This window comes from Emys orbicularis, chromosome 24, assembly GCF_028017835.1.
Source record: "Emys orbicularis isolate rEmyOrb1 chromosome 24, rEmyOrb1.hap1, whole genome shotgun sequence".
NCBI classification, from domain to species: Eukaryota; Metazoa; Chordata; order Testudines; family Emydidae; genus Emys; species Emys orbicularis.
The window spans coordinates 13062368-13089151 of NC_088706.1; the positions used below are offsets into that span (position 1 = coordinate 13062368).

Consider the following 26784-nt stretch of genomic DNA (forward strand, 5'->3'; position numbering starts at 1 on the left):
GAGGGCTGGGGAAGTCTCAGCTCTTAAACAACGGTGCCACTTCTAAAATAGTGAATCCAATTTTTAACACGCCCCCCCACCCCCCTCTCGAGCTGCGCCCTGGTGCAGACCCTCTGGGTGCAAAGTTTCAGCTTCAAGCCAATTTGTATGGGCTACTTATAACACACACACACACACACACACACACACACACACCGCGCCAAAGGGTAACAGATTGCACCGCCTGCCCCGGTCATTCCAGAGAGGGGAAATGGCAGCGCCGGATCTAAACCCCTCTGCCGGAGGCCCTACGTTCGCTCTGGGGACGAAGAGCAACCGCGGTGTCAGCCCACCCGGCGGGTGTTTGGACGACAGAGGAGTCTGGTGCAGCCTGCTTCTCTGGCTCAGGAGGACGGGTTCGCAGACACAGGAGCTGGCTCTACTCACAGGGCGGCGGGCGGGTTTTCAGCAGGCTGAAGGCAGCGAGCTGGACTCAACCTTCAGTCCTTTACTGGCCAGGAAGGCATCCTGCTTGGGGTCTCGACCCAGGAACCTCCTCAACATGTCACACGCATCCACGGACCCTCCAGGACGCAGGATGTAGTTCCTGTAATCCATGCCCACCTGCAGGGGGAGACGGGGGGGGGGGGGGGGAGAGAGACAGAGGGGGAGGAGGGATCAGGGCATGGGAGACCAGCGAGGGAGAGAGCTCTCATCCCGCAATGCTGCTGCCTGTGCTAACCCCCTCCGCATGCTCTGGGCTGATCACAGCCAGGGAGGGTCTCCCCGCGGATCACCTCGCCCCTCCCACGGGGCCGATATTCCCACAGCAGGCAGCATTTCTATCATGCACTGGGGAGACAGACAGACAGGAGCTTCCATTACCTTACAGTTCATGATCCCCTCCTGCTTGAAGCGCGTGTGGAACATGTCCATGGAATACACTTCGCTCCAGAGGTAGCCATAGTACTGGGCATCATAGCCTCCAGCCAGGTGGCCAAACGTGGCCGGCATGTTCGTACCTTGGGAATTAAGACAGACACATGGTCTGCTGAAGAGACGCGCTGCAGGAGTCAGGCACTGAGACAATTGCCCGAGGAGCGGGCGGGGGGAGACACACTGGCCCATGACATCCTTGATTCAAGCTGCAAAAACCCGATGTGGAAATTTACCAGCCCAGGCATCATATCAACTTCCCTGTGATCGGGGGGGGGGGGGGGGGAAGGGGGAGATGATTTTCCACCATTCTCGGCACTCGCTTAACGCTGCTCCCAATGGAGTGAACGGCTCGTTCCCCGAGCCCAGCGCTCCTCGACATGCCGCCCTAACTGTGGCTGACATGCCCAAGCAGAGCAAGGCAAAGCTGCCTTGATAGGCTGGGGCTGGGAATAGCCAGTGGCTCTAGTCCCCCTGCTGTGGGGCACAGGGGAGCGATTTCTGCTGGTCTTTCGCCGAGTTGGCACCGGGCGTTTTGAGAGTCTGCCCTGGACCGTGCGGAGGCAGGAGGCCAGGAAGAGAAGAAAAGCTCCTTCCCCTTGACGTGATCTTCAGAGAGAAGATTTTACCGTGGACTGGGCGGGAGCAGCCACAGCCCCTCTCTCCAGTGCCTGTAGAGCCAGCCTGCCCATCAGTGCCAGGTGGGTACCTGGGGTGGCGGGGATGCCCAGCACCTCCTCGCACAGCCGGGCGTACTCCTCCACGGGGTCTGCCTTCGTCTGGGTGTGAAGGGCCTGGTCCACCTTTGCCAGGACGATCTGACGCAAGTTGAACAGCCCTGTCACAGGAGGGGAGAGGGAGGCAAAGCGTGAGCCAGACAGCGCCTCCGCGGGGAGGCCACGGCGGGTGGGTAACAGCCGGCCGAGACCGGCTGCGAGTGCCTGCTCCCCACCCCCCCAGCTCTGCCACGACCCCCCCAAGCCTGTCCTGCAACCTCCCACTATTCCAGTACTGAGCCCCCCACTCATGCCCCTCAATCCGGACCTGCAGCCCCTCCTGCCCCATGACTGCTAATGATCACAGGTGGGTTCCTTCCCCGCCAACCCCACCCCCCACCGGCACAGCAGGGGGGTGAGACAAGGCCGACCCCAATGGGAGGGGAAGGCACCATGGCGCCTACCTGTGTTCGCCTGCCTGGATTGGATGAGCTTCTCCAGCAGCTCGTCGGGCATGGGGCTGCCGGTTTTGTAGTGTTTGGACATGCGCACCAGGGGCTCCTTCTCCCACACCCAGTTCTCCAGCATCTGAGACGGGGCTTCAACAAAGTCCCGCTCCACGTGCGTCCCGCTGAACATGGCAAACTCCGCCTACGAGACGCACACGCTGTTACAACGCAGCCCAGTCGGAGCGGACACAGAATACCGACCCAGATCCCCCCTGTCCCAGTCAGTGCCCACCTGGGGGTGAGGAATGAGCCAACCCAGCTGGCCACTGGAAGCCCACAATTCAATGATCGGGCTTGGCAAGCGCGGAGATTGGAATTTAGAGCCTCCATCCGAAGTGAGATGAGTTTGCTGCTCTCAGGCTTGTCCCCGGGAGTGTTCGCTTGTCCCAAGCCGCCGCACTGCGTGGCACAACGGTCAGTTATCGCGTGAGTGTGGCAATGGATTGGCAAAGTGGGGGCTGCGGCTCATGGGCAGAGCTGGGTGGGATAGCAGAGTGTCGGAGGAGCTGCAGGTCAGGATCGAGGGGCACCGGCAGAGCTGTGCAGGAGGACGTCTGCACCCCTTGCTCTCTGCCTGGCTCTGGCCAGTGCTCCAGCCTTCTCCCCTTGCAGCGTTCTGTGGCGCTAGGAAGAGACAGCGCCCCGCTGCCCCCCATGTGGCCCCGCCCTTACCTGTGAGCAGAGCTGGTGCATGACATGGCCGAACTCATGGAAGTAGGTCTCCACCTCGTCATGCTGCAGCAGGGACGGCGCGTCCGGCGTGGGCTTAGTGAAGTTGGCTACCATGGCAGCGACGGAGATCTGACGGCTGGAGTCCGGCAGCAGGCAGCCCGGCTGCAGGCCGAAGCAGGCCGCGTGCCCGTACTTCCCCTCCCTGGAGTGGGTGGAGGAGACTGTCAGACGGACGTACCAGCACATCCAGCCCAGCCCCGTCACCTAGAGAGTCTATCAGAGCCCAGGGGTCGCCTACAAGGCACTGACGGATTCATGCAGGCCAAGTGCTCGCTGGGATCGGCTGGACCAACCGGACCCCTGTTCCTTCTCCATCGGGATCGAGGGACAGAGCCAATCCCACTGCAGGAGCACACAGCAGATCTCAAGCTGACCCTAGCAAGTGGTTTGGGATGGCAAAGCCCCCCAGCTGCCATCTCCCCAGGGTGAGTTATATAGGGGAGCTGGATGTTCGGCGCTTGTTGTGCTGCTTTGGTGGGAGCGGAGGTGGTCAGGCACCCACCAGAGAGAAGAGGGAGGCTGCAGGACGTGGGATTCAGGACTTCTCTGGCAGCTGTGGGGGTGGCTGTCACTGCAGCTCAGAAGGGATGGGGAAAACACCCCAGGGCTGGGCCTGACGGAGGTGTCAGACAAGGAACACACCCCAAAGCAAGGCGCAATGGAGAGCTGCTGGGTGACAGTGGGAAACCCCACTCAGCACCATATGCCCTCACCTCGTAGTCAGGCCCTGCTGACTGCAGGGATAAAGCTAACGCCGCTCTGAGGGGAAGGCGGGCAGTGCTGACGTACTGCCAGGGATGGATGGCACAAGGAGAGAGCCACAAACACAACTGCCACCCTCAGATGGCAGCGCCACACCCTGCCCGACTAGCCATAGGCAACCGGTTCCATAGTCACACTGGGAAGGAGTCCAGAGCCCAAAACCCTCCTGCAGACAGACTCCCCAGTCACTCCAAAGGGGGTGCAGGAGGTTCCCCCGTGTGCCTGGGTTACAAGATCCACCGTCCCCAAGGATCTGGCCCCTAAGCCCGTCTCCCTCGCTCTGGTGTTGCGGGGGACTCACCGGGGGTACAAATCCAGGTAGAATTGCCCGATGGTCTTGCCCGAGGCGATGTCCTTCACTGAGTAGAGCTGGACGTCCTCGTGCCAGACCTGGGCGTGCTCCTCCGGGTGGAAGCTCAGGCCCAGCAGCTCCTGGTAGATGTCCAGCAGGCCAGCAGTGACCACCTGCATGGGGAAATACTCCTTCAGCAGGTTCTGGTCCACGCTGTACTTGGTCTCCTCCACCTGGTTCATGTAGTAGCGCATGTCCCAGGCGTTGATGCGGGCGTCAAACTCCAAGTCCCGCTTCTTGCACTCTTTCTTCTTCAGGTCCAGGATCACGGCCCGTTCCTTCTCCCCCAGGGGCTTCAGCTTCTGGGACAGCTCATCTGGACAGACGAAGAGGGGGAAGATGCATGAGAGAAGGATGTGCAGGAAAACCCAGCCCCTCCCCTTCCAAAGCCAGGTGCGGTACCTAAGAAGGAAGCCACGGTCCTGCTGGTTTTCGCCATGTTCATTTCCAGCACGAAATCAGCGTGAGTGTCGAAGCCCAGGAGGTCGGATTTCTGAGCCCGCAGGTCCACCAGCTCCTTGAGGATCAAGCAGTTCTCCTGCAACGGAGAAGAAAGCTCAGCCCGTGGAGCTGGAAGTGCCGGGCAGGGAGGAGGCACAAAGGCCAAGGTGGAACAGAGCAGCCACCCCGGGAAAGCAGCAGCAAGTTAGTGCCCTCACGCCCAAAGGCTAGGCTAGGACCCCCCAAACCAGACAGCCCAGCCAGAGCCTCCACCACCCTTTCAAACCCTGGGCTTCTCCACTGAGAATGGTTATTGGGATGGCGGGTTGGGTGGCGCAGGCCCCTGGCCTGAGTCCCACCACGCTCGTTTCAAATGGGCCACTGAACTGTCCTCAGATGATGGTGGCCTGCAGTCGCCACTGATCTGGGCCAGGGTGACGCTTCCCCTGTGCCCTTGGCCAGCCGGCACCAAGGGGCTCCGGGCCACAGCTGGCACCGGTGACCTACATACGGAAACACTCTTTGGCGCTTGGCCCCCACGTCAGTGGCCTGGATGGGAGGCTGTGGCTTAGGGTGAAAGCCAGTGCTGTGCTCTAGGCTAACAGGTTTGCGTGCTCAGGAGTTCTGCCCCAAGACCTTCATCCATCTACCTCCTTGCACCTGGAGTTGAACATTTCCTCCACCTTCCTCCTCGTCTCAGGCACGTAGCATTTCTTCATGAGGGGGAAATAGTGCGGGTACTTCAGGGTGACCTTCAGCTTGCCGTCCTCTGTCTTCTCCAGGGAGTTCAGGAAGTCCTCGGGGAGCCCCCCTGGAGGAGGAGAGGAGACAAAGACGGACGGACTTTGAGGGTTACCTGCAGACCCCCACACGGCCATGCCGCTCCCCAGGCAGTGCGCTCTGGGGCAGCTTAATCAGGAAGCACGGGAAGGACCTTCTTCCCTGCAAACCGGCGAGCGCACCAGCCAAAAGGGGCTTTGTAGCTGGGTGTAACTGGCAACTCTCACGCTGCTTCACCTGGACCGAAGCAAGCTCAGGCCAGCAGCAGCTGCCAGTTATTTCTACTGGCAGATTCCCGCTTGATCGGGCAGTTACAGAGTGAGCTCGGAGAAGACGGGTCATCGTCACAGAAGGGGGATGAACCAATCTCTGGAGACTTAGCGCCAGGAGAAGCAAATCTTTCTGGAGGCGCCAGTAGGCCTGGTTCCTCCGACCGCGAGCAGCCCTTACCCAGTTCCTCCTTGGAGAAGGGCAGGTAGGTGGTGTCTTCGTTCAGGTTCTTGTTGAAGTCAATGCAGAGCAGGCTCAGCCTTTTCTTAATGGCTTTGACTTTCTTTTGAAAAAATATAGACAGACACGTCGTCAGACCCAACTACACCGGGGGAGGAAGCTGAGCATCGCCGTTGGCAGTGCGAGGTCAGTTCTGTGCGCACCCGGTCCCTTAGTGTTTGTTACTGGCTTCTCTCCCAACAGGGCCGGCTGTGCAGACACAGAGATCTCAACCCGGGACAGGCAATCTCTGATCACGCCTGCTGGAAGCCTGGCCATCACGCCCCGGGCCCGTCTGTGTGTGGCCAGCTCAAGGAGCGGTGGGTGTTTAAGGTCCATCCGGCCATCGGCTGATTTCATTTCCCCTGCTTGTCAAGTCCCCCAACCGCCCTCTAGCCCTTCCTGCTGCAGTGCGGCCCGTGAGAGGAGGGTTACCCTAGTCAAGCTAAATCTGCTCACTGTTCCCCAGCTCCCTTACAGAACCTCTGCCCCCCACATGCAAACTTCATGTTACTATCGCTCTCGGGCTGAGGGCTGCTGTCATTCCGAGGCTGCTATGTTCTACTGTGGCTCTCTTCAGCCCGGGATCCCAAAGGGTACAGAGATTAGCTCCCCCGGCTGACAGGTGTATTATCCCCACTTTACAGGAGGGAAAATCTGACGTGCCCTGAGTCAGTGATAGAGCCAGGAATAGAACCCAGGAGTCCAGGCTGACAGTCTTCTGGTCTAGCCACGAGATCACACTCCTTTAGCCGTAGTTACCCCTCTGTACAGCTATTTACCATACTATTGACAGTCTCACCTCCTGCGTCTCCTCCGGGAGGTGAAGACCATTTCGTTTACCCAGTTTAATCAGCCTCTCTAGATACCTCTTCGCTTCAGGCCTCAGGGAAGCACTTTCCGCCTTCTCCTGTCAGACAAAAAGGGGGAGCGTCCAGAGCTGAAGGGGCGACAGTGCAGGGAGTGGGGTTTGCTAATCTACAGCTGCGACACAGCCACAGCAAGTTATCTGTGTAGGTCCTACGCACGGCCTGTTTCAATGTCTGCGGACCCCGAACTAGAGGAAAACACCCCCCTAGAAGGGTTAGATTCAAGAGGCTGGTCCCCACGGATCCCAAAGCCACATTACAAATCATTAGCCAACCCTGAGCCTCCATGGGATGTAGGTCAAGGTCACCAGCCTCATTTAAAAGATGGGGAAACTGAGGCACAACAAAGGGCCGGGACTTGCTCAAGGTCACACAGTGAGTCAGAGCTGAGACTAGATCCCAGAAGTCCCAATTCCCCAGTCTCTTGCTCTAACTACTAGACGATATTGCCCTCACATTGTGATTTAGTTCTAAACTGAATAGGACCGACAGTAGGGAGAAGGACTCATTGAAATTATAGGGAGGTCCCTGTGCACTCCCTGTTGGGATGCTGGGCCTGTCGTCTACTCAGCACTGTGAGCCACTCAGGTTATCCTCCCCCCCCTTCCTCTGAACCTGGAGCCAGACGATCCTCTGGTACACGTCCTGCCTCATGCTCATCTCCACGTCGAAATCCGAGAGCTTTTTGTCCGCCTCCGTGCTCGCCGTGCGGATATCTTTGCGAGGGGAGACGTGCTGGGGGAAGTCCAGCGTGTTCCTCTGAACTGAAACAACAAAGCCAGGAGCTCAGGCTGCAGCAAGGGCCCCGGAGCGCTACAGGGTTAGTGTTTGAAGTAGGTGCCGGTTTCACAGTCTGGAGCCTGACACATAGCCCAAGTGGGGACAAGGCAAGCTGCTCCCACTGGCACGTCCCACACCTCACCCGGAACAACCCCTTCTAGCACGGAGTTCGATCCGCCGCAGCTCATTCAGTCCTTGAGATCTCTGTTGAGCCTCCTGGTCTCAGAGCCAGATCTGTGTGTCAACGCTACATTGCAAGTTCCTTGAGGCAAAGATCTTGGCTTCTGACTGCTCCGGAAAGCATCATATGGCTCTGTTTGGCAATACTATGTAGGGTGTTGGTGACACCTGACCCTTGGCACCCAGCCTGCCATGACACACAGGCAGAGTGGTGTGGGGAAGCTCGCACAGCGGTTGCCCATCTAACTCCTGGCTCTGACCGGTGCCATCTGTCTCCCATTTTTCATGAGCACTAGAATTCAAGCCCTAGTTCTAGGGGAAATCCTATGACGCTGTGGAGGCCAGACAACGTGTCCCTGTTAAAAGATGCTGCCCTATACACAACCACTGTTGTCTGCTTAACCGGAGAGACAGGATTAGACAGAGCACTGCTGGGTAATCAGGAAATACCTACACATCCCGTTTGCCACTCCCAGGAACTCGGGGGTTCAGGATTGGGCCCTGGGACTCTCCCTCAGGTCAGCGTGGGCTGGGAAGGATGCACCCAGCTATCACCGCAGAACTGGCATGGAGAACACCACTGTCATGCTAGCAAGGCACCTAGCAGTCAGAGTACCTAGTGCTCCCCTCCTAGAGATCACAGCGACTTTGTTGTGGGCACTGGATCTACCTCAAGGGCTACACCTCCCGCAGCAAACCTCATTACTGTAACTCCTCACTGGAGCAATCAATGCTGGAAGCTGCATCATACAAAGAACTTGGGCGTTTTGCAACTCAGGGATTTGATAAAGTCCAGCAGGGTTGGATTTTGGCCAAAGATAACAGGGTAGGGGGAGGTGCTTTGGTTTGGGGAGGTGCTCCAAACTCTGATTTTTTTTAATTGTTTAATTGCTAGGAAGGTCTTTTGAGACAGACTAAAAAAACCCCAAATAATCACATTTTAAAACAATGCAGTTCTAGCGTGGATGCTTCTCAAAGCCTCCGGGTCCACAGCCTGTGTTCTCCTTGCCCATTTCCACTTCAGAAGGCAAAGGCAGGGAGCATATCCCTTACCACCACTTCTGTGCAGCCCTGAACAACAAAACCCCGCAGCAGGGCACTGCTGTCCCCACATGAGAATTCTCTGTTGAACAGAGAATTCGGGTGTGCCCGGAAAGGGCTGACAGGTCTGCAGATTTTAACACCATCTCTGCTTAGTAAGGAATCTCCCACACACACTTGTTTTTTGTGTGTGGAAAAATCAGAGAAGGAGGGTGCAAACTCATGACACTTCCCTTGCACCACTGGTGGTCAGACTAGGGAAAAAAGATACTGCAAGCAGGGAAGGTTGTCTGATTTATGCACCATTGAGAATAAACAGGTGTTACCCTGAGGCCAGCTTCATTTATAAACACGGTGTTATTTTTTCACAGCATTTTAACTGTAGTTCTAAAAAGAAATACATTGTTTACACAGAGAAGGGAGCTCACACCCATGTGTGCCCATCCCACATCTGATCATAGAAGCTAGAGATGGAAAAGCCCTGGTCCCCCAATCGTCTTTCGGCCGATGCCTGGTTGTTTCCTACAGCACACTGTCGAGCCCTCTGTCCAGATACTGCAGCAATAGGCAACTTCAAAGTCCTAAGTGTTGCTTTTAAAAATCACAACTAGTGGGGCTTCCAGCAGCTCCTCTTGGAAACCATCCCACTGCCAAACTCATCGTCAGGCAGATTTTTCCTGACATTCTGTCTCTGTTTCCCATCCAATTTCATCCCACTCTTCCTAGTTATGCCCCACTGTATAAACACTAACGAGGACATGTAAGAGAGAGGCTAGTGGAGTTATGCAAGGAAAAACCAATTATTCTAGACACTAGAGATGCACACGAGCTAAAAAGCACTCAGCTACTAACAAGAGCTATAGAGGGTTCCAGAAAACAGCCAAATCCTGTTCATCCACGTACCTGTATATTCCACCTCCACATCAGCCAGAGCTTTGAGGGTATTTTCATAAGAGACCTCCCCCTGCTCCTGGGAGCCCACCCGGTCATACACCTGCTTGGTCCTCTCTAGGAGCTCCACGGTCATGTTTTCTATTTGCTCTGCTGTCAGGTCCCATCTTAGTCGGTTCACTGGGGGTCTGTGGGACTGGCTGTCCACAACGTTACCTGAATAGGTAGGAAAGAGATCTACATATAAGATATTGCCCTAGAAGAGTGTGGCGAGCTCACCCACAGATTAATAAGGCAGGGACTCAAAAGACAGGTCTGGCAAATACCACAGATGCCCTGTAACAAGCTCAGAAGAGAACCCGATCTGTTTGAACCAAAGAGTAAACGGAACTGTTTCCAGTCAATGTTTTACCCCCTCATTTATGGCAACCCCTTAACCAAAACTTGATCCCTTAATTACCCCGCCCTCAATCAGACACACGTAGGTTTGTTATTGCAGGAGGGCTGGCACAGATCTGTGGAGGAGCTTTGAAACTTTGGTTTGGGGGGAAAGTAACACACACAAAGAATGACAAAGAACTGGTGCAGCAGGGGGTAGGTGATGGGAAGATTACACCTTAGCACCTCAGTGTAGCCTTAATGAGGAGACCAGTGACTGCAGCAGACCCAGATGCAGAGCTGCCACCCAGATGCTGCTGGGAGTAACTCCACAGCAGCGAGCTTTATCTCACTCCAGCCCGGCAGCCCTTTACAAGCTGGGGAGCAGTCTCTCCTTGCTTGCAAGGGAAGTTTAAATAGACAGTCAGGAGCAGATGCCCAACTGAGAGGCGGAGAGAGAGAGAGAGAGGAATATTGGTTGGAAAGCTTCAGATTTACAAGTGATCTCCTGTAGCCGAGCTGGTCCCTGGATATGAGAGAGACAAGGTGGGTGAGGTGAAACCTTTTACTCAACTGGAGCTGGTGCAATAAAGGGTATTACCTCACGCACCTCGCCAACTTACAATCATCGAATTCCAGCTAAACCTGCCTCACCGCTTCCCATTCCCTCCACTCCGCCTTCCCATTCCCATCTCCTTTACTCTGCCCCCCACCCCAACTTCCCATCCTCCTTCCCCCCCCGCCCCAACATTGATCTCGCTGCTCTTCCTCTCCCCACCATACACACTGCCACCCCCCCAACCCTATACCCTCTCCCTATGCCCTACTCCCCTCACCCTATACTTTGCCTCCCCGTCTACATGCCCCCCACCTCCACATCCCCTCCCCAACCCTGCCTCCATGCCCAACCCCCACTCCAGCACCATCTCCCCTGCCCGTTTCCCTTCCCCCCCATTACTCCCCCTGCCCGTTTCCCTTCCCCCCCCCCCCCCATTACTCCCCCGCCTGTTTTAATTCCTCAGCCCCAAGCAGCCCTTCTTACCCCTCCCCTGGCCCCCCACGTGCCCCTGCCTCCCCAGCTGGGGGGTACCTGTGGGGGGAGCCATGGCGTGCGGGAAGGGCGGATCCAGCGGGCCTGATCCTGCTACCGAGCTCGCCCCAGTCCGAGAAGCGCGGCGCAGCCCCACACACGGGAACTTGCCCTGGGTCCTGCTCAGCCAAAGAACTGGGGGGGGCGGAGAGAAGCGGGCGAAGTGAAGGATTCTGGGAGGGTGGAGGACTGCGCTTGGCCAACCCCGGGGAGGGGTGCGGGGATGGGCACTGGAGTGGCCTGGCCACCGCAGGGGGGCACCCCAGGGACCCCCAGTCCGAGAGGGCACTGCCCCCCCCGGACAGGACCAGGGTCCTGATCCTGCCCCCCGCATGGGGGAACTGCTCCCTGCGGGTAACAGCACTGGGGGGGGGGGGCTCAGCGGGGCAGGGAGCCCAGCTCGAGGGGGGCTTGGGGGGGCTGGTCCCTCAGAATTAGCCCCGGGGGGGAACTGGGGGCACGGTGCTGGGGGGGGGGGGCTGCTGGACAAGGGGGGCAGAGGCCGGCGGGGGCTCAGCGCCTGGGGCAGGGCAGGGGGCACACACCCCGTGTCACAAAGGGGGAGAGGAGGGGCGGAGCTCTCTCTGTGTTGGTGTCTTTAGCGCCGCCCCGCCCTACATCTCTATGGTCAATCTCGGGGAAGAGCGGCTGCATGAGCTACCCTCCGCGATCCCACAATGCATTGGTGCACAGCCACACACGTGTCAGTGCCCGATAGTAAGCGCCTGGCTCGGAGCACTTCCGGTTACACCCTTTCCGCTTCCGTGTGACGGGTCCGGGGGAGCGACGCGCTGCGCCTGCTCGCCTGCTAGGGCTGGCCGGCCCCGCTCCTTTGCGCATGCGGCGCTGAAGGGAGGCTCCGGGGAAGCCTTGGCGCCTGCGCAGCTGGAGAGGCGGGAGGGTGGCCGGGAGGGGAGCGGGTCCTTGCGCGCTTGCGCAGTGTGCGCCTGGCTGTGGTGGGGGTGAGAGGAGCTCGGAGGCGCTTGGTGAGTAGCAAGGTGCACTTGGGGGTGGGGCCCCCCGGGCTGGGGCGGGCTCCGTCCTCCTGCTCCCCCCCCGGGGACTCGGGAAGGTCCCCCCGGGAGCAGCCCCCCCTCAGCCTCCCGTCTCTAGAGCGCTCTGCTGGGGGTGGGGCTCCTCTGGGGAGCTGGCTGGGGAGGGGGCCGGCTGGGGGCCTCGGGGGGAGCCAGCTGTGGGGAGGGGGCGGGGTGCTGAGGGAGTGGGGCTGGCTGGGGCGGCGGCTGGGGAACGAGGGCGGCTGGCGGGGGGAGCCGCTTTGGAGGGTGGGGGCTGGCGGGGGATATCGGTTATTGAAACTGCCATGGGACTCCTGTTTCCCAGACGAGCTGTTTTCAGAAAGCAGCTGCTGGCCTGGGGCTTTCTGTGGGTCGGGTTTAAATAACGGCTGGCAGCTGAGTCTGTTTTCCTGAAAGCAAAAGCGAATGTGGAAGCTGTGATGCGTTGCACAGCTCCTGTCTTGTACCCATCACTGTCGTGTCTCTGGAAAACCCTTAGGCTTTGTCTGCACACCGAAGGTGTGCTGCCTTAACTACACCCCTGTAGCTAAATCAGTACAGCCACCTATTGTGGGCGTAGTTATACCAGTATAAATATGCTTATACCATTGCAGCTTAATCTTATATGGGGAGGGGAATAAGCTTTACCAATAGAAGCATATTTATACCAGTATAACTATCCTCACTATGGTTGGTACTAGTATAACTACAGTATTGGCCCAGAAATCACATCCCGAACCAACACAGTTATACCAATACAAAAACCGTGAGCAAGCTTTAAGCCACGTCTAAACTATACTATACCAGCAAAGAGCTCCTAGTGTGACACAGCTTATACTTGCAAAGCACATTTTTACTGATCTAGCTTATTCCACATACACTCAAACAAAACCAGTAAACGTGCAGTTATGGCAGTATAACCATATCTGTTTTAGCGGCTTCTTCCAGTACACTGATCAAGGATCGCACCTCTGTCCAACATAGCTATTCTGGCAGAAGTCTATAGTGTAGACCTGGCCTTTGAAAAAAGTATATCTCTGCATGAGTTCCTGGGCATTGGGGATAGCCTTATATGTTCTTAAATTTGATTAAAAGCAAGGGTGGCTACCTTGTATTGAAATAGCAGTGGTGACTCTGGAAAGAGGCTAGGACTTTTCAGCTTGGAAAAGAGGAGACTAAGGGGGGATATGATAGAGGTATATAAAATCATGAGTGATGTGGAGAAAGTGAATAAGGAAAAGTTATTTACTTGTTCCCATAATATAAGAACTAGGGGCCACCAAATGAAATGAATGGGCAGCAGGTTTAAAACAAATAAAAGGAAGTTCTTCTTCACACAGCACACAGTCAACTTGTGGAACTTCTTGCCAGAGGAGGTTGTGAAGGCTAGGACTATAACAGGGTTTAAAAGAGAACTGGATAAATTCATGGAGGTTAAGTCCATTAATGGTTATTAGCCAGGATAGGTAAGGAATGGTTTCCCTAGCCTCTGTTTGTCAGAGGGTGTTGATGGATGGCAAGAGAGAGATCACTTGATCATTACCTGTTAGGTTCACTCCTCTCCCCCTCACACATGCATGCACTCACACAAGACTTAGGGAAGTTGCTAAATTTATGGATGATTGGCCCTGTAAAATGATCTGATGTGCCATCTGATTTATAGACTGGCCCCAAGTTTCAGGAAGGAGGAGAAGTTGTGGGTTAATAGTTACTCACCTGAACTGTCCATGGAGAATTGATAGGTAATGGTACTGAAGATTTTGATTGGGATATCTGTGTGTTTTTCTTTGCTTGTGGAGGAGATTCTAATCATTTTCAGTAGTTTCCATCTGGCAGGCACATAAATAGTTGTGAATCTTTCTGGTAACTGTTGTTCTGTGCGGTAAGCACCCAGTGTCCTTGTAAAGACACTTTCCGTCTAAGACTTGAAATATGTTTTGGTCGCTTGCCATGTTACGTGGCTGTTGTATGGATCAGGGTTTTCTGCCCCAGGACATACTATTCTAAGTTTAAGGAAGGATAGAAACTTTTTCCTCCCAATAAATGAGCCCTACTGATGCCTGCATTTATACAGTTGTGAAATGATTTAACAAAACCCATTTATTTTATTTCTTTGGACATGCGTTCGTTTAATTCCGTTCAGTGTGAGACTGATCAGAGTTTCTCTTTTCTGAGAAACAGGTAGAGCTTATGTGGGTGGGAGTATCTTGTTGATTGAATAACTTAATGAATTATATGATATTGGTTTCTAATTAAACTAGATAGGGGTTAAGGTTCATTGGCTGGGGATATGTGGGTAAACTTGTCCTGCTGCCGCATATGCTGTGTCTATCTTATGTGGATAGAGGACTTCAGTCCCCAGGACTCTCAAGCACTAAAATCACACATGCAACAGTAGAATGACTATAAGTATTATCCAGCAAACAGGCTCGTCTCCATGTGGTGGTAAGTGTCTTGTGGAACCTTTTTACTGTCCATCTGGGCAGAAGGGTTTTCCATTTAGTGTCTCATGGTCAAATTGGTCCTTGTGCTACACGACTGGTGTCAGTTGTCATTGATGGGTGTGATCCCAAGTCATGGTATGAGCTTGACATAAGACCTTTATCCCCATTTCCCTCCCACTTTTGAGATCAGCAGTGATAACTTGTCCCACTCAGTTCTGATCTGTGCTTTTCAGGTGACTATTATTTTGCTCTGGTGTCTCATTGAAATTTAGACTCTGCGAAGTTTAATTGAATCTTTACCCGCTCCCCTGCTAACTGAACCCAATCACCTGTTCAGAACGTCTTCTGACTCTGCACTAAGTTTCTTTTATTGTTAACCTGGTCAAGTTGCATAGGACTCTAAAAGTTTCTTTTATTGTTAACCTGGTCAAGTTGCATAGGAGCCAAAAATACCCAGAGCATGGTAGGAAGCTAGTGGACTGGCACAGGACTGGCAGTGGGGTATCCCTGAATTTTTTTCCCAGCTCTGATATTAATGTTGGGCAAATCATTTTGCCTCTTGGGCTCAGTTTCCCCTCTCTGAAATGGTTGTATATGCTCTGAGTAGGGGGTTGTGCTAGATTTTCAAGTGCTCAGTGTCTTCTGTCTTGACCGGTGTTTCAAAGGTACTTATGTGGCCCACATCACCGTAGTATCTGAGTGCCTCACAGCACCCTTGTGAGGCAGGGCAGTGCTGTTATCCCCATTTTACAGGTGGGAAACTGAGGCAGAGAGCTGAAGTGACTTGCCCAGGCTCACACAGGGAGTCTCTGGCAGAACTGGGAATTGAAGGCTTGAATTGTAGGCTAGTGCCCTAACCAGTGGACCATCCTTCCCCTCCATATGGATAGCTGTATTTTACTTAGTAGAACCTCACTGTTTGCCCTGTTGCTCATTAAATTGAACCCTTTTTTTTCTGTAAATTTTTTGTTAAGAGACATCAGAGCAAAAAGTTCTGACGGGGAGACGAAATGGCTGACAAGAGGCGCCTGGCATACTCCATCATCCAGTTCCTACATGACCAGCTACAGAATGGGGGTCTCTCTCCTGATGCCCAGGAGAGCTTAGAAGGTAAGTGGGTGGGTGTCTTCCCTGTTCATGCCTTCTAGAGCAGAGGTTTGCTCCAGGGCTCTTGGGGAACCCCAAGCAGATCAGTCCTTACTGCCTGCCTCCCGTTCAGCTGTACAATTCCTGTGGTGCTGTAGTCCCTAAGCCTTCCTAATCAATGAAGTGAAATCTTAGTGAGAAGGGAACCCAAAATGTTAAGCAGCCAGACAAGAGAACAACTTTCCTGCTAGCCTCTTCCAGGAGAAGCACAGGCTAACCCAGGAAAGGAATCTATCTATCTATATATCTATATCTATATATCTGGCAATTGAAATTTACACTGATCCAAAGTCTGAGACTTGCTATGTTGGGGCTTAGATAAGGGCTTGTCTGCGGGGGGCAATACGTCCTATGGAAGTGTGATTTCTAAAGTGCACTAATGTGCTGGGCATTCACAGGTCCGTGTAGAACCTGCAGGTGTGCACTGAATGTTTCCTAGTGTGCTTTAATGTATTTGTTGCTCACCAGCAAGGTGTACACGGACCAATTAACGCACGACACGTTAGTGCGCTTTAGAAATCCCACCCCATGGTGCACATTATCCCACTCTGTAGACAAAGCCCTAAGTCTCAAAATGCTCTGCAAGACTGAGAGATCAGGGAGCTTCTGATAGTACAATGCAATGCTAAAAATGAATACCTTATACTTGTTGGAAGCTTTCCAACCCTGATGTTAAGAACCTTCCCCGTGGGCGACCCTGGGTATTACTATGGGAGGACTGTGCCAGCGATAGGAGCGTATGGCCCTTCACCCAAATGCAGCACACACAGAGACTAGTTGAAAGAGAGGGTGCAGCCAGAGCCAGGATAGGGAGTGACCGTTGTAGGCAAAGGAGAAGTAGAGAAGGTTCTTTGAAGCATGGAAAAATTATTTCAAGTGCGGGATGCTGTGTATATAAAGGTACAAGGTAGAGGGGCTCTGCTAGGCTGAACTCTTCCAGCATGTCCTTAGGTCTGTCCTTAATGCACCGTCCTTGACCCAGGACTGGGAACGTTGGTAGGTAATGACATGTGAAAGAGGGGGGCAGGAGCCAGTGTTAGAGGAGTATCAGAGGGGGAGCCGTGTTAGTCTGGATCTGTAAAAGCAGCAAAGAGTCCTGTGGCACCTTATAGACTAACAGACGTATAGGAGCATGAGCTTTCGTGGGTGAATACCCACTTCTTCGGATGCATGTGTTAGAGGAGTTGCCCATTTTGTTTTCTATCTCTGGTATTGCCAGTGTATAGCCAGAGAGGCTATAGCAAGCAGCTCAAAGAGCTAGTAAGGAGCAATTAACCCCCTGCATTTAAGTTTTTTAAAAACATGCAAACGATAATTCAGCACTTCAGATGCTGCGTATGCTTGCAGGAGTGTAGATCTGCTTTGCCATCTGTGGGCAATATTGATTTTTTTCCTCCCTAAAGTCATCTGAGACTATGGGGAGGTTGCCCTTGTGACTCACTCTAGAAGCTCTGTCTTTGGAGCCAAGGTTTGCACATCTCCATTAAGTGTGTTGGGAAAACACCGGCATGTAAGGTACTGTGCCAGCTTCAGCAAGATAATGTTCATTCCAGCACCTGCCTGCCACTGTAGCCAAAGGACTGCTGCAGTCTTCTGATCCTTTAGAATCTGCCTTGTGCTCAACAGCTAATGGCTTGTGCATGAGGTTTTAGATGCTCTAATCAATGCGGTGTTATCCTTGATGTAAGGAAAAGATGGCCTTTTGTGGCTAAGGTACTGGACTGGGATCCAGGAGATTTGGGTTCAATTCTTAGCCTTGCCACAGACTCCCTAGGTGACCTTGGACAAGTTACTAAATCGCTCCATGCCTCAGTTTCTCCATTTATAAAACTGGGATCGTTCTTTCACAGACGTTGTATGGATAAATTTGTTTGTTTCTGTCAGATACTACAGGGATGGGGCCATATGAGTACCTAGCTAGAAATGTTTTGCTTACACAACCGCAACTCCATTAGGGTTACTTTTGTGTTCACATACCTTGTAAACTTTGCAATTCTCTTTATTTCTAAATGGGATTTTTTTCTCTTGTGGTTCCACGTTTCTCTTCTGATTGGCAACCTGTCCTAAAATAACTTTGCCCTTCTAAATGATTTCTTTGTCATACTTTTGCTTCCGTAGCTCCTTTCATTGAAGGGCCTCTCCCTAAACACTTTAGCAAACATTAATCCTTGCAATACCCTTAGGGACTTAATGTCCCTATTTTACAGATGGGGAAACAAGCAGAGAGGGGAAGTGATTTGCCCTAGGTGTGTCTCACGCCTAGTAGCAGATCTGGGAATAAAACCCCATAGTCCTAGGCACTCTCAACTGTTCCACACTACCACTCCATAGCTAGATTATGCCCCAATATGTAATCTGCTTCATATACATTTATATTTCTGATATCTTCATAAATTCAGACTCCACTGGAGGGAGGGAATGACACAAACAGGTGTTTAGAGGATGTGGGGAATGTTAAATGCCCACCTTCCTTCCCACCCAGTTGCTATCCAATGCCTGGAGACTGCTTTTGGAGTATCCATGGAAGACCAAGATCTGGTTGTGTCTCAAACGCTCCCTGAAATTTTCGAAGCTGCTACAGGAAAGGTTTGTGTCCTACAGACTTCTCTGATCTACTAATGAAAATCATTGTCTAAGCTCAAGGTATTTATTAATAATATTATAGATCTGAGATTTCAACTAAAACAGTGGAAAGCTACCCATTGTGCTTAGTTTCACAGCTGTCGCCCCGTTGGGGGAGTCAAAAGCTGGAAGCATTTAACTCTTAAAGATGCAGTGTCAGGGAAATTAGAGCACTGGTTTATAGTAATTACCAATGATAAAGCACAGCTTTCTTATTCTTCTTTGATATTATAAGGAGCCTCATTACGTCAGAACAAATTCTGAGCCAGTCACCCCCTCGGAAGAAGACATGGCTGAAGCTGAAAGACTTAAGACTGAAGGTAACCACATACTGGGCTGGTATATTGACAGGGGAAAGATAACATGGTATATACAGCATAGGCAACTAACAACGAAGGAGGCAGGCAGGCTTAACTCAAAAAGTATCTGAAGGTCTACACAGCAAGAAGGAAGAGGAATTGTGAGGGGCGATGTAATTAGGAGCAGTGGGGTGGAATTAAGAACGGGTTCATCTCTGTGTATACCCTTGCGGGGTCAGAGAATGCTCCACCCGTGTGGGCGATTCACCAGTTTTTATGCTCCGATGAAAGAGCATGCCTTTGTCTTGCTAGTTCCCCAGAGTGCTGCTGAAGCAGAAGGGTGCTGGAATGTTGTTCAGACTGTATGTATAGGAACTGCTTCCACCACCTAAAGGCAGCACCCTCTGTATGGGCATCTGGCAGCTCCTCAGCAGGCTCTCAAGCAGGAGGGGCAGAATCCTATGTTCAACTAAAACTGCAGAAGTGTATTTAGGTGGCAGAATGTAGTGGCTCCAGTTGGAATCTAGCTAGGAGACCCCGTTAGCGTTCGCTCTGATCATTGCATCCTGGAAAAGAACACGTTGACTGGAACATGGCAAAGATGTGCACGGTTTTCTTCTCGACTGTAACCCCTTTCCCCGGCAATGTTAAGACCGCATGCTCATCCTGGAAGAAAGTGAAACTCTCCCCACTCTGCAGCACCCCTAGTGGCCAGTTAGAGCAGTGCTGCGTGGCTCAATGAATCTGGGGATGGAGACTGAAAGCTGTTATGGCGATTGTGGGCTTGAAAGATGCTGAAGGGAAATTAATGAGGGAGCCTGCAGGATCCCTTCTGAAATGGCCGTGGTTAGCTTGGAAGCCCAATAATGCTAAAAGACCTACAGTTTCCTTGCTGGAGTCTTCTCCCTGCACTGTTTGCTGAGCAGATCTCCCAGTTGCACATATTCTGAGGCAGCAGTTCTCAGTCAGGTGGCCAAGGCCCCCCGGGGGGCTGTGAGCAGGTTTCAGAGGGTCTGCCGAGCAGAGCCAGCATCAGATTCACTGGGGCCCAGAGCAGAAAGCTGAAGCCGTGCTGCCCAAGTCCCTGAGCGACTTAGCTTCACTGGGCGCCCTGTGACCTGGGGCCCCAGGCAGTTGCCCTTCTTGCTACCCCCAATGCTGGCTCTAGCTTTTATATGCAGAACACAGTTGGTGTAGCACAGGTGGGCTGTGGAGTTTTTATAGCATGTTTGGGGGACCTCAGAAAGAAAAAGGTTGAGAACCTCTGTTCTAAGGGATGTGCAGAAGGGTGGAGTTTTCAGCATATCTACATGCTCCTTTTTGCATTATTTTTTAAGCAGAGGCTAAGAAGAATTGAGACCCCGGCCCATTGCTCTAATTGCTTCATCTGTTTGACCTGTTACAGAGACTTTTGTTTTTCCCTTTAGGTAATGAACAAATGAAGGCAGAAAACTTTGAAAGTGCTGTGTCTTTCTACGCAAAAGCAATTGAATTAAATCCATCAAATGCAGTATATTTTTGCAACAGGTACTGACAGTTAACTCTTTCTCTGCGGGTTTTTATATTCACATTCTTGTATTTTGAGCCTTGCCTCATTTTTCATTGTTTATGGGGCCCTCGCATGGTCAGACTCCTGATTTGAACCTTATCAGACTGTTCTTAATTTATTGTTTGTCCTTTGTCTTTTGTAAACTTGTGCTGACGTGTTTTCCTTTGACTTCTGCCTGCCTTGTGGCACTGGCATCTCTAGGTAGGGCTGTTTTCCATATCCCTGTCCTATTAAGCACTTGATGAGATATATGGATACCAAGTAACACTGTCTGGCTCTACTCGAAAACCCCTTTGTAGCTGCGGCAGACAGCACAGATTTGGAAGGATTGTGTTGATAATGGACGAAGCAGCAAAACAAGATCTGATCTTTCAGAGGTTGAGGATTGAAGGCCTGGTTTTCAAGGAATTCAGCATGCAGTTGTGTGCACAAAATGCTGATCTAATGTTCATTGAAATCAATGGAAAGACACCCATTCACTTGGCTCAGAGCCTGCGTGCCCAACTTATACTTACAGTTATGTTTGCATGTATACAAATGGCCATGTAATTAACCTATTAGCCTCAATGCATGTCCAACTCTTTGGAAAAATCATTTCATAAGCTGGCTTCCCCTCCTGAATTTTGCCTGTATCATGTGACCATTGAGGGCTTGAGTTTGAGGTGCTGATTACTTTCAATAGAAGTTGCAGGATTGAGGCATGAACAAGCATATTCCAGTATTTATATATATATTTTTGCCTCCACCTGTGTATGTGCGTGATGAGGGGGGGGGAGGGGGAGAAGACTGGGGGCGGGGGAAGAGCATAAACGTTATTTTGACCTGAGAAATCAAGGCATAGAGCTGTGATATCTTGTATTAAGAGATCAATTTCCATCCTGAACAATACCAATTTGAACAAATCTACAAACTAGTAGATACGTCTCCTTCACTCATCAGCCACTTCTGAGACAGCGCAGGGGCGGAGCCATGCTCCATGATATGTTTGGGAGAGAAAATGAAGGAGGATAGTGCATTCACCTGAAACTACAGGGGGAGCTTAGGATGGCAGTAGGTTGTTACCCAAGTTAGAATCTGAGCTGAAGTCAGGTTTTAAGTTTAAACCTTCCCTTGGGCGCTGAAGAGGGAGCATGAAGGGTGACCTTGATTGGCATATTCAGCTTCCTGTGCATTGCTTTCTCCACTCTCCAGGGCTGCGGCTTACAGTAAATTAGGAAACTATGCTGGAGCCGTCAGAGACTGTGAAAGAGCGATCGGCATTGATCCGAACTACAGCAAAGCTTACGGCAGAATGGGGTAGGTACTGGCAACTGCTTTTTTATAAAGGTGTTGACTTCAAAATGAATGGCAAGTCCTGTGGTAATGATACTGGTCGTGGTGCTCTACTTCAGAATGCTAACTAGGGAATATCCAGTGCTTAATGGTCTGTGGATCTTTGATATGTAACCTTCTATAACGGTCCTTTATTTTATGTCCCCTCTCAATAGCTTAGCCCTCTCCAGTTTAAACAAACACGCAGAAGCTGTCATTTACTATAAAAAAGCCCTGGAGTTGGATCCAGACAACGAAACGTACAAATCAAACCTTAAAATAGCCGAACAGAAAATGAAAGAAACCCCTAGTCCAGTAAGTTTTTTCCCATTCTGTTTGAGGGCCAAGCCAAGAATTATGCTGGGTTGGGGGGCGAAAAATAAATGTCTTCATTGTGCTACTTTAAAGTGTTACTGACCAGCTGTAACTGCTACATTAATGTCTCTCAGTATCTGACGGCGTTGTTAACTTGGGTTAAGTCTGGAATATAGGTGTACCGTATAAGGTGGTAATGGTGGGGAGGAGTAGGGGAAAAGGCAGTTTATAACACAATTAAAACCCAGTTAGAATAACTTCCCTGCAGCGCTGGGAACCCAAACACAGCAGCACTGGGCTTATCTGGAAAATGCCTAGAAAAAGTGAAACTAAAAAGCAGAGTTTCACAGCCCTAAATAATGTTTACTCTCTTATTGCATTTTAACCATGAAACTCTGTGTTCATTAGTTCTTACTAGTAGGAAGGAAGGAGATCTTTGAAGTATGTTTTCTTATCTTGATGGCCTTTTAAAAAGGGACAAACTTCGGAGGGAAAAATATCCTTGATCACACTCAGTTTTCAGGCCAGAGTATTTAGAGTTTGACTGATTCTCATTTCCACTAAGGGCCCTTTACACTGGACTTTAGTGCAAATGAGAATTAGGCCCTTATGGCAAGAGTATAAATGAAGAACCTTAAGCAACAGTCACTCTTACCTTTGTTTAGGTTTAAATCAGAAATCTGAGTACAGAATGATTTGCAGCTGTATCGATGTTCTGTTTAAAGACATACACCTTTAGGTTAATTGCAGCATGCTGTGAACTGTACTGGAGGCAGGTGGATGTTGTTATTGTGCCTGTCTACATTTATATTTGGTTTCCTCCTTGCAGACTGGAGGCACAGGAGGATTTGATTTAGCTGGATTGCTGAATAACCCAGGCTTCATGAGCATGGTAAATTTGCACACATTAGATCCCAGCCAGCTTGCATCTTGTCTGTGTATTTGGATGTAAGGAACGAAATGTATTGATGCATGGCCTTGGGAGTTCAGACATTTCACTAGCAGATCTGTTTTCATTTCATTCATCAAAGGATTGCTTTGAGGAGACTGAATTAAAGCTAAAGAGCCAGTTACTTACTCATAGGCTTTTCAGTGTGAGATGTGAGGATGTGATAGAGGCTCCCTGCTTTGCATGATCAGCCTTGTCTTGTGTGTTGTACTGTGTTTCTCTTGTCGCTACTCTTCCTATGAATATACCTTAGTGTCGCTGCCTTCACTCTGTGGAGTTGAATGGCACGACATCTGTATATCCACGCAGGCACTTCTTAAATAGGATGTAATCTTTTTCTTTTTAAATAGGCATCGAACCTCATGAACAATCCACAAGTACAACAGCTGTAAGTTCGATACCGTCTCGTATTTCTTCTTTGAATCACTCATTTGACTTTGTGCTTTGGTTGGCTGTTGGGGTACGGCTGAAGTGAGGTTCTGGTGGGTTCTGGGCTCATAAACGTGTATGAAGGCATTTAAAGCAACACGTTATTTTGTTCTGTGTACCAGTTGTGTTCATCGTGGCTTGACATGCTAAGGACTTGTATAGTAAAGATGTGCAGAAAGGGGAGGGAAGGTGGCCTGGAGTTACCACACTGAGCTGGGGCTCGGGAACTCAGGGTTTGATTCATGGCTCTGCCAGAGATGTCCTGCGTCACTGGCGAGTCACTTCACCTCTGTCTCATTCCTCGTCTGTGAAATGGGGATACTTTCCTGCATTGCAGGAGGGCTGTGAGCACAAATTCATGAGTGTTTGTGAGGTGCTCAGGCCATAAAATCCATAGATAAGCCTTTGTGACTCTTCTATTTATCCACTTAAAAGCACAATTACAGTTAGAAATGGGGTACTCGAACGGATTTCTGGGGATGTTATAATTTATTCTGATTTCCTGATCCCACTGGCTTGGCTTACAAGCCAAAGATCTGGTGTCCCCATATGCAATTGGCTCTTTCTGCCTCGTCCATCATCGCTCTGAATAGAGGCTCTGCAGTTGGAACTGAACAGCCAATGTTGTTAACGACACAAAAGGCCGGATAAGCTCCATCTTGCCCGCACATAGTCCCTCTGTCTTCCGTGAGTTGAAACACCTTTGGCCTTCCGGTGTCCCCAGATCTGACTTGAAGACACACCGTGAGCAGATCTCTTAATGCATTAGAACCTCCTGTATAAACCATGCATGCACAAGGCAGAATCTTCACATCTCTCAAGACCACAATAGCAGATACTGTAGCAAGGCCCATTATTACGAAGATCTTTACAGTATCTATACTGCAGCCCACTTGCTCTTGTGCTGTTGATAACCTCAATTACATTAAAATGAAACTGCAGCTGATGAAATTAATAAACAAATGGTGAATTAGGTTCTACTGTATGTAGCTTTTTGACCTTAAAGCTCAGAAGGCAAGCGGCAGGGGTTTCAGTACGATTCTCCTGAATGTCTGGCCAAGCAGTCAGCAATAGAACTGAGGAGGGAGGGATTGGATTACGCTTAATCCCATAAGAAACTCTGGCTCTTCACACTAATTGTAGGAGCGCCTTAATTTAAATTTAATTCTAGCAAGCCAAATCTTTTCCTCATTAATCATGAAACTGACATGCTTTGTGCTGCCTTTCAAAAAAAGTAACTTTTGTGCCTACCAAAAAAACTTGTAGTAAATGAAATCTCCATCTCTCTTTATTCTGAGCAATAAATATTTCTTTGCAGAATGTCTGGGATGATTTCAGGTGGTCAGAATCCTATGGGAGCAGCAGGAGCCAGCCCTTCCCCAAACGACCTTGCCAGCCTTATCCAAGCGTAAGTCGAATGACTTTTTTCCACCTCTTTGAATAGTCAATAGATGCATTTCAATCTTCTTGATCAAAAGTCAAAGCTTCATTTACAACCAAGCACCTTCCAGAAAACTTTAGTCTCGCCCCCTGCCTTTCAGTAACATACCCCAACTTATTTTCTTAAATAGAACAGGGGGTGTCTCTTGTGCCATGGGGAACTTAGTATCCCCTGGTCGCAGTGCTAGACTTCTCTGTGCTCCAAACTGCCCTGACATTAGGGTGATCAGTTAGTAAGTGTCAGAAATCGGTGCGGGGATAATAGGCACCTATATCAGAGAAAGCCCCAAATATAGGGACTGTCCCTATATAATCGGGACATCTGGTCACCCGGCCTGACATGCGTGATGAGACAAATTGATTAGATGTGTCGCTTTCTCTCCTTCAGAGGTCAACAGTTTGCTCAGCAGATGCAGCAGCAGAATCCAGAGCTAATAGAACAGTTACGAAGTCAGATCAGGAGTCGAACCCCCAGTGCTAGCAACGAGGATCAGCAGGAATGAGAATACCAGGTGAGTTCATAAGCCCTACGTTATACAAGCCAGCTCTATTGAGCAGGGACTTACTTCTATGCTGGTTACTCAAGATCCGTCTCATGTCTTTGGACAACCTACTTCACGCATTCTCTGTGCCTGTTTCCCTACTTGTAAAATGTGTGTGATAGCACCATACCTCAGAGAGACACCGAGGGTTAGTGGTTGTAAAGTGCTTTGAACAATACTATAGAAGCACAAGGTGCTATTTACATGTCCCTTGCTGGCCATCAAACAAATAAGTCTCATTCTATGTGCAGAGGGGTTAGGAGAGGGGCAATTTGAAAAACAAAAATCACAAATATGTCTTGTCTTCCTGTCTTTGCAGTGCTACCCATGGGAATTCTTCATTATAAAAAACTGGAAGCCATGTATGTGTTGCCATTTCTCCAGTTGGAAAAGAGAGAAAAAGGAAAACAAACCAGAAAAAAAAAAACTTTATATGACCTGCATGTTAAAGACAGATTCTCATTTTCTTCCCCTACTCCCTGTGCCTGCCCCTAAATCCCTCTTTTCCCTCTGGAAGATCCAGCAAGCAGTAAACACAAACCAGCATCAATTGTCTTTCTAGAACTCAGAAAACCAACCACATTGTTACCTGCTACGTTGAGGATTTTAATCCGTTTTCAAGGACACAGCACTCTTCACTGTAAGAAGCCTCCACCCTCCTGACCGGCTGCTTAAAAGGAGTGAACAGCTCCATTCCCCTTCTTACATCTTTTCATCATATTGAAGAGACGCCAATGTTTAAATGCAATTAACCCGTCGCAGCTCACTGAATCTCCTTGCACCCAACAGCTGGGTGTCAAAAATTGCTTATGTTCACTGCATTTCTCATTCGGGTGCATAGCGATACTGCTGATGCGGTTTCTACACAGGAGATTAAGATGGTGGACATCTCTAAAGGCATTTGTGAGTGTAAGTGTATTTTGAGGCATGGGTTGCCTGGAGTAAGACCATTTTCTGTGACTCCTTCAAATTGAGCATTTTTGATACACTTTTTTCAGATCTTTTTTGCCAATAATGACACAATTTATCTAGTGTTTTAAAAAAACAAAAGTCATGGTTCTATCTTTGTCAGCTGTCCTCTCTGCGGTAGTTGGGGAGGGAGAAGATTTGACTCCTTTTAGTTCAAGTTTTTAGAAGTTTTAGTTTTTATTGTCTCTCGCGTGTGAGTGGTTGCAGAGATCAGGGCTTCTGTGATAGAGATGGGAGTTGCAGATACCCGTTTCAGAGGGGCTCAAGTTGCTGAAAACATGGGAATGTGAGCTGGTGGAATAAAACTGCTGTTTGGATCCATAATATACTGACTGGTCACTAACTGTGGGACTGGCAAGGAGCTCTTATGCCTCAGTGTATTACAGGCAGGGTGGGGAGGGGACCCATGTAATTTATCAGAATAAATGTCCTGCATCTACCAGGACCTCTAGTATTACCAAAATGATTCTGTAGTTCAGGCGCTCAGTAGCGGACTGACTTCAAAATGTGTAAGTGAATCCATTGGAAATTCCACTAGTCAAGCTCAGAGGGACTTTATAAACCTGAGGTTCAAGCTAGAGTAACTCAGAGAGTAGGAGGTGATGTGTGTGAAGTCTCATATTGCCAGGTGCAAGAAAATCATCTAGTTTAAAGCTGGGTAGGTGTAAGAGATTAAAAACCCTGGGGGGGGATGAGTGAGGGGTGGGAAGTGTGCGTCCAAGTAAATAGGTTTTTGTTGTTGTTTTGATACCATCTGTAAACAACTTTTTTTAAATACTCTAACTGTGGTCACTGTAACTTGTGGAGAATAAAATACTTTGATGCTCT

The 26784-nt window shown here is 50.4% G+C and overlaps 2 protein-coding genes across 2 annotated transcripts; one reads left to right on the forward strand and one right to left on the reverse strand.

The window, feature by feature from the left end:
- Positions 1-416: 416 nt before the first annotated feature.
- Positions 417-11044, reverse strand: THOP1 (thimet oligopeptidase 1). The gene is made up of 13 exons (XM_065422163.1): positions 10926-11044; positions 9470-9673; positions 7181-7329; positions 6499-6606; positions 5658-5760; positions 5078-5238; positions 4389-4524; positions 3936-4302; positions 2813-3014; positions 2096-2282; positions 1625-1753; positions 865-1001; positions 417-603 (listed from the first exon to the last, which is right to left on the reverse strand). Exons 1-13 carry the CDS (start codon positions 10939-10941, stop codon positions 445-447), a joined length of 2058 nt encoding a protein of 685 aa, XP_065278235.1. The 5' UTR covers positions 10942-11044; the 3' UTR covers positions 417-444.
- A 759-nt stretch (positions 11045-11803) lies between these two features.
- On the forward strand, positions 11804-26777 carry SGTA (small glutamine rich tetratricopeptide repeat co-chaperone alpha). The gene is made up of 12 exons (XM_065421953.1): positions 11804-11911; positions 15360-15495; positions 18014-18117; positions 18389-18473; positions 19880-19979; positions 21193-21297; positions 21489-21627; positions 22457-22519; positions 22927-22964; positions 24324-24413; positions 24834-24957; positions 25307-26777. Exons 2-11 carry the CDS (start codon positions 15396-15398, stop codon positions 24946-24948), a joined length of 939 nt encoding a protein of 312 aa, XP_065278025.1. The 5' UTR covers positions 11804-11911; positions 15360-15395; the 3' UTR covers positions 24949-24957; positions 25307-26777.
- The last annotated feature ends 7 nt before the right edge of the window (positions 26778-26784 follow it).

Bases quoted from the DNA above. Each gene is read 5' to 3' on its own strand.
- THOP1 (XM_065422163.1), bottom strand. The intron at 4,303-4,388 runs GTACCGCACCTG...TCGTCTGTCCAG, and splicing joins GACCGTGGCTTCCTTCTTAG to ATGAGCTGTCCCAGAAGCTG. The intron at 604-864 runs GTAATGGAAGCT...CTCCCCCTGCAG, and splicing joins AGGGGATCATGAACTGTAAG to GTGGGCATGGATTACAGGAA.
- SGTA (XM_065421953.1), top strand. From the start codon at position 15,396: ATGGCTGACAAGAGGCGCCTGGCATACTCCATCATCCAGTTCCTACAT. The intron at 18,118-18,388 runs GTTTGTGTCCTA...TGATATTATAAG, and splicing joins TCGAAGCTGCTACAGGAAAG to GAGCCTCATTACGTCAGAAC. The intron at 22,520-22,926 runs GTAAATTTGCAC...CTTTTTAAATAG, and splicing joins ACCCAGGCTTCATGAGCATG to GCATCGAACCTCATGAACAA.